Source organism: Pristis pectinata, chromosome 22 (assembly GCF_009764475.1).
Source record: "Pristis pectinata isolate sPriPec2 chromosome 22, sPriPec2.1.pri, whole genome shotgun sequence".
Lineage (NCBI taxonomy): Eukaryota > Metazoa > Chordata > Chondrichthyes > Rhinopristiformes > Pristidae > Pristis > Pristis pectinata.
Window position 1 is genome coordinate 25,429,153 of NC_067426.1, and position 13,997 is coordinate 25,443,149.

The 13,997-nt window shown below is 40.0% G+C and overlaps 1 protein-coding gene across 1 annotated transcript in view; it reads right to left on the bottom strand.

Annotated features, from left to right (window-relative positions):
• Positions 1-13,997, bottom strand: part of LOC127581617 (CUB and sushi domain-containing protein 1-like) — a 1,418,367-nt gene that overhangs the window by 453,159 nt on the left and 951,211 nt on the right. Inside the window, 1 exon segment of the mRNA XM_052036133.1 lies at positions 12,837-12,924. Within this exon segment, the coding sequence (XP_051892093.1) occupies positions 12,837-12,924 (88 nt within the window).

Consider the following 13,997-nt stretch of genomic DNA (forward strand, 5'->3'; position numbering starts at 1 on the left):
CAAAAACTGAGGGCTGAATTTGATATAGTGAACTGGGTGGTTGGCAGCAGAAAATCAAGTGAACATCAGGCAGCAAAGTTCACTCTGACCTGAACTTCACTCTCTACACTCCTGTAGTTACTGCCCATCACTTCCCTGCAAATTACATGTAAGATTGGTGAGAGTGGGTCCAACTTTATGGACTATCTTACACCTGTCTACCATAGTTAAACCTGCTTCCCTAGACTGACATGTAGAAGTCTGGTGTTAAGCTATAAGTATTGGCCTCAAGGCCAAGGGGTTTGGAAGACTAGAAGACACCGTCTCTGCTTTCAAAAAGGCTCCACTCCTACATCTGGGGACACTTTGGTCTCGGCCCAGATCTTGTGACTATGGCCTCAAGCAATTGTTCTTTGCACCTCAAAGATAACCAGCAGTGAAGTAGTTCAAGGTGGGAATAAAACCAGGAGGTCAAGGGGTTCCCTCATTTTGCCACAGCTTCTTCCTGACAAGCAGAACCCCAACCACTCTTTGAATTCAAAATCAATCCCTTCTACATTTAGAAGTACATCTCAGCTTCCTGCTATGCAACTGCTCTTGACAAAAAGAAAATATTTAAAAATTTTAATACATGCACAACTGGAAAATTCCACCCACCATCCGCCACTAATAAGTTAACTACCAGATCCAAACACTTCATTCCAAAGCCATTTCAAACAAGGGTTGGTTTCATTCAGCACCCTCCTTCCATTGCTGGTTAATATGGGCCTTATTCATGGCCTTTAAGATGAGGGAGCTGCAGTGGGTTGTGCTCTCCCATCACTGCCACCAGTTTCATTGGGTGGTGAATTATTTGGCTCCTTTACACAGGCACAGTATTGTAGCGGTTAGCATAACGCTATTACAGCACCAGCGCCCCGGGTTCAATTCCGGCCGCTGTCTGTAAGGAGTTTGTACGTTCTCCCTGTGACTGTGTGGGTTTCCTCCGGGTGGTCCAGTTTTCTCTCACATTCCAAAGACGTACTGGTTAGGAAATTGTAGGCATGCTATGTTGGCACCGGAAGTGTGGCGACACTTGCGGGCTACCCCCAGAACACCCTACGCAAAAGATGCATTTCACTGTGTGTTTTGATGTACTTGTGATTAATAAAGAGATTTTATCTTATCTTCTTTGAACTGGTGAGAAGGCTGCTTGGTAGCTACTATGGTCAACCACAAAAACTCACCCATATAAAGCCCCTGATTTATTTTAGTTTTTTCATCCAGAGGCTTGTTTTCAGATCCAGACCCCAAAGAACTAACTGTCTGATTGGTTGAATTTTTTGGTGGTTACAATTTCGATTTCTTAGATAGGAGATGATGATATGGTAAAGGTGCATTTAATCAGATTATTTACAAGTGAAAGTCAGAGGAATTGACTTTCAGCGCAACCTATCCATGCCAACTGTGTTGTCCAGCAATCTAGTCTCATCTGCTCACGATTGGCCCACAGCCCGCGAAACTTCACCTATCCATGTACATCTATATGGCTTTTAAATGGTGCTGATGTGCCCATCTTAACCATTATTTCTGGCAGCTCATTCCAAATATGCACCACCCTTTGTGTGAAGAAGTTGCCCCTGATGTCACTTTTAAATCTCTTGCCTCTGATCTTAAACCTATGCCCTCTTGTTTGGGAGTAAGGATGTAGGTGCATAAACAGAGGCACAAAGAACAACCAAAGTATAGATTCATAGTTTCCAGTAATGTACCAAATGCATTGTATGATGTAAATTACTGGGGCCATGGATGGAAACCACTGGACTCTGTTAAATTTGATGTGGACACATTAGTGCATGTCAGTGACAACAAGAAAATGGTGATCCAGAATAAATAATAAAACACAGTTACAGTCACATAGTAAATTGCATTGCAGCAACAACTACAGCACAGAATGTGAGACCTGAGGTCTACAAGGGAAAGTGGACCATGTGGTTTGAGTGCCTGAAGTGGATATTTCAAGAAATGATAAAGACAAAGAGTTCATTGAACATTGGGTCCAAGAAACTGACTGCAGGGCCTTGAATAGTGACTGCAAGTTATGATGCAATATTTCAAGTTGATGACCTTTCATAGAAAATCTCCAGAATCCCACAGACATAATTTGGTTTAAGCAAACATAGTAGGAGGGACAAGAGTGACAACATTTTCCAATTAAAATGCATGTTCCTGCTTCTTAAATAGAAACATAACACTTTAATTTTGTGATAGACTCAAGTTGAATTTGAAACATTCCAGCTGAGATCTTTTAATCTAGCCAAAAAAGTAAAACTTTATCTCAGTGTTGTGGCTCACAGTATGAATACATTTTTGATTTAAAATAAATTTATTTATCACATGTTTTTATCACATGTATCACGTAAACAGAACTTTCAACAGGGAATAGTCTGTGATGAGGTACTTCATCTTAATGATATGGTAGGGTACCAGCCCTCTCTCATGGAACAAATTCTACATTCCGCAATTCCCAGAAAGGATACACTATTTAGAACCTTTTAAGAAAGCACTCTGTTACTTCATACAGCCATAGTGAGACACGTACGGATTAGCAAGTGGCAGGCGTCAAGAAGATGTACTGAATGAAGGATTGGCTTTCAAATTGAATAATATTGAACTTTGAAACATTGGTAAATGGAGCACAAAAGATCCATATGTAAAAGTGAACTTTTATAGAATGAAAAAGATAGATTCATCTTTAATTTTGTGTCATTTTTGAAATATTCAAGTAAGATTTTCTTTATCATGTGTGGGGGAGTTGGTTGAGGTATAGGAGAGGAGGATGCTGGTAAATAAACCAACCTTTCCCATGGACATCAAATTTTCCAGCCCCAGTTCAACCTATTCACAGCAAGATGACTAATTTGACATTATTGCCAGAACAACATTATTGCCAGCACTGAGGCAACTGTGAAAACTGCAAAAATATGTGTGCTCCCAGACAACAGCACAGGACAATCATATGATTAAAATTATTTATCTTTTATTTTGAACTGCTTCAGTCTTGGGAGCAAAAGCCAATCTGCTTCTGTAACTCTTCATAATCTCAGACTAATTATTCTTGGAGTGAGCCTTTTGCATTTGCTTTTACTGCAGCTTGACCAGTGTCTCTTCTCTGTTCCCAGTTGCCACTCATAAGTGCAAACAGATGCTCTCAGCAAATAAACAGATGATGTAAGCCAGTCATGAGAATGTGCCAACATTTAGTTGAGACTTTAAACAGAGGCTTCATCAACTCCTTCAGGTGGACCTAATGGACCTCATGGGACATTTTGAAGATAGGCTGGAGAGTAATCCCATTACCTTGGCTTCGCTCTATTCCTCAACCAACATGATAAATTAGGTATGTCATTACTTGCCTCCACTCTATTAATACACTTTGACTAAGCACAATTGACTATTGTTTTTGCCTCTGTTAAAAGAGCAACATTTTAAACGACTTTCATTGACTCCGAAATGGTCACAATGAAAAAGCTACCAGAAGTACAACCTTTCTCTTGTCAGTAATATTTTCAAATGTCTGAGTTCTTTTGTGAACTTTTCTGAATGGCTTTTTGTTTCAAATCCTTTGGTAATTCACCTATAAGCCTTAAGAAAGAGATGGAAATTTTTCTTCTTCAAAGTCTGACACCAAACAAATACTAGTCTTCTGTCCATATAAAACAAGCTATCTGGAAATCAATACCAAGGTATAAAGATTTTCATCATTACCATCCTCTCTTGCAATTTGAATACTGCAGAATACAACACCCTCCACTGTCTTGTAGGTATTCAAAACTAAAGGCATGTAATATCCAACAAGAGGAAACTTTGAAGAAGGTGTTGGGGAAAAATTTCATGACACACATAAATGGAACACAAGTGAACAAGAATTAAAAATTCAAATCACTCCAAACAGAACTTGCTTGATGTTCCTGTCTTAACAATGAGGCAAAATAATTAAAATGACATCATTGTGTAAAAGCAGCAGAGTAGTGGTGCAAGGGCTGCACAGTAGAGCAGCGAGAGGAGGAGCTGCCTCACAGCTTCAGACACCCGGGCTCAATCCTGACCTCCAGTGCTGTCTGTGAAGAGTTTGCACATTCTCCCTGTGACCACGTGAATTTCCTTGAGTGTCCTGGTTTCCTCCCTCATCCCAAAAATGTGTTGGTGGGTAGGTGAATTGGCCACTGTTAATTGCCCCTATTGTGCAGATGAGTGGTAGAATGTGGAGGTGGGGGATAGTTGATGGAAATGTGCAGAGAATAAAATGGATTAGGGGAGGATGAGTGTAAAATGGGTGCTTGATGGTTGGTGTGGACTCAATGGGCTGAAGAGCCTGCTTCCATGCTGGTTTTCTCTATAACTCTATGACATTGACTCTAAATCCACAATTACATTCCCTTTGCATTTATGGTTGATATTATGGAATACCTGGTTATTCTATGTCAAAGATATTACCTTTTTTGGATGAAAAACTGAAGTCAGAAATTATCTGTGGCAACGTAGATTTCTGAATGCTGTTCAGATTCAGGCCCATCATTACAAATATGCCAGCCACAATGGTGGCACAGTGGCACAGCAGGCACGCAGCTGCCTTACATTCCAGCTTTGATCTACCTTTAGTGCTGTCTGTGTGGATTTTGCATGTTCTCCCCATGACTGCATGGGTTTCCTCACACATACTCTGGTTTCCTCACACATGATAAAGATGTGCCGGTAAGTTTACTGGCCATTGTAAATTATGCCTTAGAGTAGGTTAAGGGCAAAATGGATCAAAGGAGAGTTGATCAGCATTTGTGAGTGAGAATAACAAACAGAGGTGTAGGAAAACAAGGGGGTGAGGGTAATGGAACTACTGGAATTCTCCACTGGGAACTAGCTTAGATCAGATGGGACCAACAGCCTTCTTCTGTGCCATTACTTATAAAACAATTTCCATGAAATGATCTGTTTAAAGCAAGATACAGTTTTGTTACATAAAAACAGCTGGGAAAGAACACAAGGGCATAGGAAAGGAAAGCAGGAGTTGTCCATGGTAAAGGCATCTACGTTAGACTATTGTTTATGGACTACAGCTCCGCCTTCAATACTATAATTCCAAGCAAACTCATCATCAAACTCCGAGACCTGGGACTCAACACCTCCTTCTGCAACTGGATCCTTGACTTCCTGACCAACAGACCGCAATCAGTGAGGATAGGCAGCAATACCTCCAGCATGATTATTCTCAACACTGGTGCCCCACAAGGCTGCGTCCTCAGCCCTCAACTCTACTCCCTATACACTCATGACTGTGTGGCCAGATTCTGCTCTAACTCCATCTACAAGTTTGCAGATGATACCACCGTAGTGGGCTGTATCTCAAGTAACGATGAGTTGGAGTACAGGAAGGAGGTAGAGAGCTTAGTGACATGGTGTCATGACAACAACCTTTCCCTCAATGTCAGCAAAACAAAAGAGCTGGTCATTGACTTCAGGAAAGGGGGCGGTGTACATGCACCTGTCTACATCAACGGCGCTGAGGTCAAGAGGGTTGACAGCTTCAAGTTCCTAGGAGTGAACATCACCAATAGCCTGTCCTGGTCAAACCACATTGACACAATGGCCAAGAAAGCTCACCAATGCCTCTACTTCCTCAGGAGGCTAAAGAAATTTGGCATGTCCCCTTTGACATTCACCAACTTTTATCGATGCACCATAGAAAGCATCCTATCTGGATGCATCACAGCTTGGATTGGCAACTGCTTTGCCCAGGACTGCAAGAAACTGCAGAGAGTTGTGGACACAGCCCAGCGTGTTACAGAAACCAGCCTCCCCTCCATGGACTCTATTTATACCTCTAGCTGTCTTGGTGAAGCAGCCAGCATAATCAAGGACCCCATCCACCTGGGTCATTCTCTCTTCTCCCCTCTCCCATCGGGCAGAAGATACAGGAGCCTGAGGGCACACACCACCAGGCTCAAGGACAGCTTCTATCCCACTGTTATAAGACTATTGAACAGTTCCCTTACACGATGAGATGAGCTCTTGACCTCACAACCTAACTTATGACCTTGCAATGCACTTCCACTGTAGCTGTGACACTTTACTCTGTATTCTGTTATTGTTTTTACCCTGTACTACCTCAGTACACTGTGTAATGAATTGACCTGTACGAACAGTATGGAAGACAAGTTTTTCACTGTACCTTGGTACAAGTGACAATAATAAACCAATACCATTTGCCCCCTTGTGCTTGCTCCGACAAACAATGAGATCATGGCTGATCTTTTATTTCAGTGTCACTTCCCTGCACTAAACCTTAATATCCAAAAATAGTGAGTTTCGTATCAATATCTTTATTTTAAACACAGACCCTGCTTGCAAGTGTTTTTGTCCTCATGCATTGTAATATACCTCACAAAAAAGCAGTCTATTTCAGGGAAGAACAGTCACCAATGAGCACGAGAAAGATCCTACTGATGGCAGGTTACCAGACCATCTACTTCTGTTGTTTTAAAGGGAGGAACGTTGACACATCTGCTGGGAAGAACTCACCATCCCTGGCTGCATCAAGCAGTGGGTCTGTTCCATCTAACTAAACAGGTAGATGGAGCCCTGGTTCAAGATTTAATCTGAAAGACATGTGTCTCAGGCAACACACTTAGTTGCAGCTTTTATAAAAGGCAGTTGTATTGTACCTTACAGTATGCAATATCTTTCTGTCATTATGGTACTTTTTGAACCAGGGTGATTGTTGGAACTGGGCAATGTTATGACAGTGAGATGCACTAATTTCACAGTTTAGCATTGACAGAAACTTCCATTAAGCACCTTGAATAACCAGACATTTTAATAACTGCTCAAGTAAATTGTTTGGGCTATTTCTTTCTTGAAGACGGTGCAAAATGTTCTATTCCTTTGACAATAACAGGTGAACATTTAAGTTCATCTGCAAAAAGCACAGATAAACAATTGTTGCTGAGGGATTAACATCAATAGTCTTTACTGATCTCTTGTCTGCAACTAGAATATGCACTTACCAATGTCCATCAATTAATGTTTTGTTTTCAGCATTTCCACAGAGTATTTCATCTGATTTCACTGGAGTTTTAAAAAGAAAATCCACCTGTTCAGCCAGGGTTAGAATATATTTTATGCAACAGGATATCTGCCTGATAAACAATCAATCATGCTTTGTGCAGTCTTTGGATTATGATGGTTTGGCGGATTGGAATAAACCTGTACTCTTCATTCTGGTGTCACTTTGGGCTGCCCTGATATCTCTCAGAGGAACACTTCCAATAGCTCACATGTTAAGCTGAGTCTCAAAGAGTTGGAATGATCCCCCTTTAATTTCTGGTCTGGTATTCTCAACTGGGACAATAGTTGGCATACTAAAACTGGGTAAGACTCAGAAATATCGTCCAGGATTCATTAGCCCTTCATATTTCATGGACATTTAGTGAGAACAGGAGTGATTCTGCTGCTGAAAAATCAATGAACTGCAAGTCTGAAATGAAACAGAATGTGCTGGAAACACTCAGCAGGTCAGACAACATCGATGGCGAGAGAAACAGAATTCTAATGAAGGGTTTTCAACCTGAATCAGTAACTCTGTTTCTCCCTCAGCAGATGTTGCCTGATCTGAGGATCTTTGACCTGAAACATTAACTCTGTTTCTCTCACTGCAGGCGCTGCCTCTCCTGCAGCTTTTTCAATTTTCATTCCATTGGCTGAACTGCGATGGACATTTCGTCAAAAAGAGTGACAATAGGGAGACGAGGAGCATGATACAACATGCAGAGTCTGGGAAGTTAAATCACAAAGGCGCCGTTGACTCTAATGGCAGGGGGCTCCTTTGAAGATCAGATCAGATATCTTTATTAGTCACATGTGCATCAAAACACACAGTGAAATACACCTTTTGCGAAGAGTGTTCTGGGGGCAGCCTGCAAGTGTCGCCACACTTCCAGCACCAACGTAGCATGCCCACAACTTCCTAACCCGTATGTCTTCGGAATGTGGGAGGAAACCGGAGCACCCGGAGGAAACCCACGCAGTCACAGGGAGAACGTGCAAACTCCTTACAGACAGCAGCTGGAATTGAACCTGGCTCACTGGTGCTGTAAAGCGTTACGCTAACTGTTACACTACTGTGCATGCCCTGAAGTCGCTGTAGTCTCTGGATAACTGTCAATGTGTGGAGTTGTTTGGGATCACAGTCAGGAGAGAACTGGCACAAGGGCTGGAAGTTTAGATCAGCATTATGACGTAGGACGTGTTTAAGTGGTTGGTGTTGTGATTGGCAGGAGAAATAAGCTTGTTGTCAGTAAAGCTCGTGGCTTCCCTGCATAGCCTGAAGGAGCAACCTGAGCTCTAAAATCAACATGAAATGCAAGTTAAAAACTTGCTTTCTGTATCTCATTAGGTCCAGGACTTGGCTCCTGGGAAGTTTTGTCTGATGGCCACTGCCAACACAAAGCCACCAACAGCTCAAGCCTCAGTCTGGTCACAAACATATCAAACCCAGTCAGCATATTTGGAGCAGGACCCTGCTTCCTCCCTGCACTCTCCTGCCCCCTGCTCAAAGAGAAGGTTAATATACAGGAACAGCAAAAGGACATTTTAACTGCCCACTTTCTGCCACTGAGGGACCAGGTAAAATCAGGACCTTCCCATCTTAGGTCTCATGTAAAGACTTAACACTTAAATAAGGCATCGATCTCCAGAAACTGCACGTGTGAAAAGAACTAAAAGATTCAGGAGGTAAAGTATATGGAGACATGATGGGAAAATATATCTTTGAAATAGAGGCAAGCTTTTATAAACACTCTGAATGGCACCAGAGAAAAATAACCAGGACAAAAAGAACACTTATCTGTTACTTTCTGTTCTCACAAATTGCCATGATTGTTCTTGAACAAAGTACTTATCCATGGACATATCTTTTCACTCAAGAAAGTATTATTAACCGTCCAACATTAAACATTGCACAGATCACCACATCAGCTCTGTGGACCCTCTCTTTGCCCTCTCTGTTGTGCTAAAGATCTCGTGGTACGATTACTAAAATCTCCCTATCTCCTAATTACTAGTGGATACTAAAGTTAAACTGTACTTTCAACGACGGTACTCTCACAAGATATCTTCAACTTCTTGTTATACAACAATCACATTCCAGGAAGTCCACACAATCAACTCTCCCTTAAATTACCAGCAAACTTACAATTAACTGATGACCCCTTTAAATGGTGCTGGGCTTCCTCACGTGCTAAACATTGGGTTTGTAGTAAATAAAAACAGAAAATGCTGGAAATGCTCAGTAAACCAGGCAGGAATTGTGGAGAGAGAAACAGTTGACGTTTCAGGTCACGTGAAGAACCCTGGACCTGAATCGTTAACTGTTTTTTTACCGATAGATATTTGCTGACTTGCTGAGCATTTCCAGCATTTTCTGTTTCTAGTTCAGATTTCCAGTAGCTGCAGTTTTTATTGATTTGGGTTTGCAATGCATGCTCATCATACTTAGTAGTGCTGACTTTGAATTAGGATTGCATGAGGACTGGCCCCAAGTTGGCAATCTGCATGAGTTGTAGTAAAGTTAAGCAATGCAACTTACACAGTAATGTCAAACCACGGCACTCATGGATTCAATGGCATTCAAAACAACAGTTGACATGGAGTCCAATTTTGCAATTTAACATTTTAAGAATGCATGTGCAAACCTGTTTACATGTGCAGAGCTTTACACAAACATTTCAGTGAAAATATGCAGAGATCTCTAAGAAAGTTTATGCATGTGAAAACATTTAACTATGTTTGTGCAGAGCTCCCCATCAATTACACATGGGCAGAACTCACGTTTCCCTGAATGCAGTATAACTTGTGTGTTATTGTCACATTACTACAAATATAATACAAGACTCAACACACTAGTAGATGCTTAACTGTACCATTGAACAATTCCTGTCTGGCCTGTAATGATTGGAGTGTTGCAATAATGATGTTATGTTATTGTGTTTGATGTCCAATCTTGGCTGAATTAGAGTAGTCTGTTTGAGCATTCAAACCCCACTTCAGAACTTGCACAGACAATCTAGTCTAACCAAGGCTAAGAAGGTAGAACCAAATTTCAGAAGGTTCTGCTTCAAAGATAACTCTCTGGGTGAATAGAGTTTCCAAATTCCCTCGATTCAGAAATGCTTCCACTTGATCGAAAACCAGCAGAAGCAAAACTGGCACTCAAGAAAGAAAGGGAACAGCAAATAGAATAATAACCAGTTAGCCAGATCATTACCAGCTGATATGAATCATTTTCAGCTGGAAATAATTATTAAGAATTTGTTAATGTGCACTTAAAAATCATAACATGACAGGCAGAAATAAAATGGTTTCAAGGAAGGAAAATCATATTTGGCAAATTCTACAAAGCTATTTTTCAGATAATATAGATAAAGAGGGGCAATAGTGGTCGAATATTAGGATTTTCAAAAGGCATCTAATATGGTGCTAGATTAAAACAAAATATTGCAATTTTTAAAATAAAAGCTAAAAAGGGAATTGTGGTAATATTTTAGCATGGATGGAAGATTGGATAAAGATCAAAACCAGTGAGGAGGAGTACATGGAACACTTTCAGGCTGTTACTAGAGGGGCATCATAAGTATCAGTGCTGGGTGCTCAGCTATTTATTGATGTAATATTCAACCTGGTCTGTTAACCTCTCCACATAGGCTGCATGCCCTGTTGAGTATTTTTGACATTTTCTATTTCTCTTTCATATCTCCAGCATCTGCAAGATGTTGCTTTCATATTTACAATTGATATTGACTTTGATAAAAAGATGTTGCTGACAAAGAGCTTTCTTTCAATGCATATGAGATGTGAGGGGTAAATAGGTAAATGACAAATGGAATATGTAGCGGGGAAATTCAGTGTTGTGCACTTGGATGGAAAGAATGCCAAACAGAATATCACCTAAATAATGAGAAAATATGCAACCAGAATTGCCTGGTGGACTTCAGCTTCCTCCTGAGAACACCACTAACCGTGAAGTCAATCTTCATCCAACCCAATTCACTCCACGTCATATCAAGGAATGACTGGACACACTTGATCTCGTGAATTGTGTCCAGTTGTGCTCAGGGTATCACCAGTAATGCCTCCTCTTCTTGCCCCTGCATCAGCACTCAGGCATCACCAAAGGATCTTTCCTTTCACCACCACTCTGTTCCCACGACTAATTACCATTTACATGCTGCTACGCACTTTCATCCAAGTCAATCAGTTTGCGTGTGCGCTGATGACATACAGCTCCACCAAATCACAAAGTAAATAAATTTGGCATTTCTGCTTCACCCTTAAGTCATTTATATGGCCAATCTGAATGAACTATTGAGTGCAACCCAAGCCAAGAATCCTGTAAGCTTAGCATATTCTTTTATTTGTTATTTTGACAGAGATATTAACAGCCTTTTCAAGGATCCACTGTTGATTAGAGTGAAATAACTACCAGACTTGTGATTTGAATCTAAACACATGAGAGATCCCACCTAAGAATTTAATAGGCACTCAGAAGGCTGCCCGATTGGTTAGATTCATGATGAAGCTGGAAAAAAATGTTCACTAAGCGCCACCTATTTTCACAATCTGATCATCCCCATTTTCACATGCCAAAATACACTCTGAAAAAAAGGACTTCCTTTTTCTGGAAGAGGTGGAACATTATATAATTTCAACAGTTAACATTGTTTATTTTTCATTCCACAGACTGACATCCAAGTTTTGCTCAACGGCTTTCAACACTTTTCCATGTTATGCTGAAATATCATATACTGCCCATTGCTTCAGAACACTTAAAAGTATTAAAAATAGAAGCTGCAATTGATTTCAGCCATTTCACAAATATTCAATCGATCTTAAACTGACCAACCTTTGACAATGACTGGACAATCAGGAGCTTTGTAACTCTATCTCTTTTTGGTGTGTCTATAGCTGGAGGCTTTGAGTGCCTGGGGTGCCCTTGCAATAGTTTTTCCCATCAAACCATTCTTCAGAGGTGAAATATCCTCATCATTAAACAGACAAAGAAAATTCTATCTTCTAGTGGAAACAGTTCACAGCGATTTTTAGGCTTTTATAATATTTGTGGGTATTTCTCCCTCCAAAGATTTCTCAGTGTCAAGCTATATTTCTGCTGTAGGCAAACAGCTTGATGACTTGCACTTATTTATCTAACACTGATTCACTGTAGCTGGCCACTAGTGGGTGTCAGACGGAGGATCATTCACATTCTGATTTTTTTCTTCATCAAAAAAATCATTACTACCAATGACAAGAAATAATATTGGAATAACACGTGTCCACACTAAGCAGAATTATGTCGTTTATGCAAAAAAGTCTGATCCTCATGAAGTTCCTTACTATTCACAAAATTTAATCCCTGAAGCAGTTAGTCCTGCAAATTTGTATGCTTAGGCAAAAGATTACTTGCGTGTTTTGTCTGTAGGAAATTCTCTCCTCTGCAGTCCTGGAAGGAATTGAATCCACTGTGCACTGCTATTTTTGCAGAAGATTCTATATGCTATAATTTGCCCAGTGAATCAGACCAGGTTGAAATATTCTGCAGTATTCTAAACTCTCTAAACAAATAAAATGCACATTATTGTGCAAGAAATTTGGGCCACTCTTTCACAGACTGAAGCTACAACATTTTGACTTTATTTATGACTATGTTTTGTGCACCTTAAATAAAAAGTACAGGATTTGCATTAGAATCATACAAGTGATTGTATAAATCAAACATATCAAATGACAAATGCACAAAAAACTGCCAATCAAAATCTAGGAGCTCTTACCTGAAATCCACACCTATTCTTTTACCCCATTCAGGAATTCCTGGGTCAGGACACATATTATATCCTTGTGCCATCCCTGCTTGAGTTACTAAGAAGAAAGGAGATAGAACTGAATGCAAACTTCAACAATATCAATTTTGCCAGACATCTATTTTACACTTCCTCTGAATTATGATGGTTATTTATTAACAGGATATTTCAATGTTGCTTGAAAGCTGTAAAAAATAACTGGGAAATGTATCATCCTGTAGATAAATCAAATACTTACTCATTTGCTATTGAATCATTACGTTTTTGTTTTGTTTTACACTTTCTTAGTTATCTCTTTAGATTGTGCTGCTCTGACCTACTTTAAAATTGTGGCTAATAAAATGCATAAGTACCCATATTCATAGATCTCTTTTATGTCAGAAATAGGAGAAGATATGCAATTCATAATTTACATCACTGCAACATTTCCCAATGCAGATGCAGAACTGTTTTTCCACGAGCTCAGAAGTTAGCTGGAAATGCAACTGATTAAAAGGAATTTAATTTTCTGTTGGTTTCATATTCTATTGTGCTCTATTAACAGCACCATTAATCCATGTTATGAAAAAAGGCTGCTTCCAATATTAAAATTCGCCAGTGGACAAAAGATGTCAGCAAGTGCTCTGATGTCATGGTGTGAGGCTCAGTACATGCACTCTGAATTCTATGATTAAATGATTAATTAAATTATTTTTCTTAATTGAAAAAAAGACAGCAATAAAATGGGTAATTGGTATAAGAAATGACAGCACCAATAACTTTTAGCACTCTGTTAACCAGCAGAACAGGTCAGAATTGTGCTTATTATGTCACTTGCCCACTATGCATGTTAACCAGAGTATAACCTTTTAAACAATATTGTCATCAGTAAAAGTCGTATGTATCCAGTATTTGATCAGTCGCTCCCTGCTATTATTTGACTGTAAACAAAATCATAAAGACAATCCTGTTGCCTAAAGTTTAATATTTGTTTAAGCACTCAGAGGAGGTATACAGTGGTAAAAGTGGCTGCCAAATATACCCAGTGATTTGATTATTAACATAGTGGTGTCTCCAGGGGGTATGTGAAAGAACCACTTTTTTTGAGACATGTTAATGACCTGAATTTGAGCAAAGGCAGCTTCATTTCAA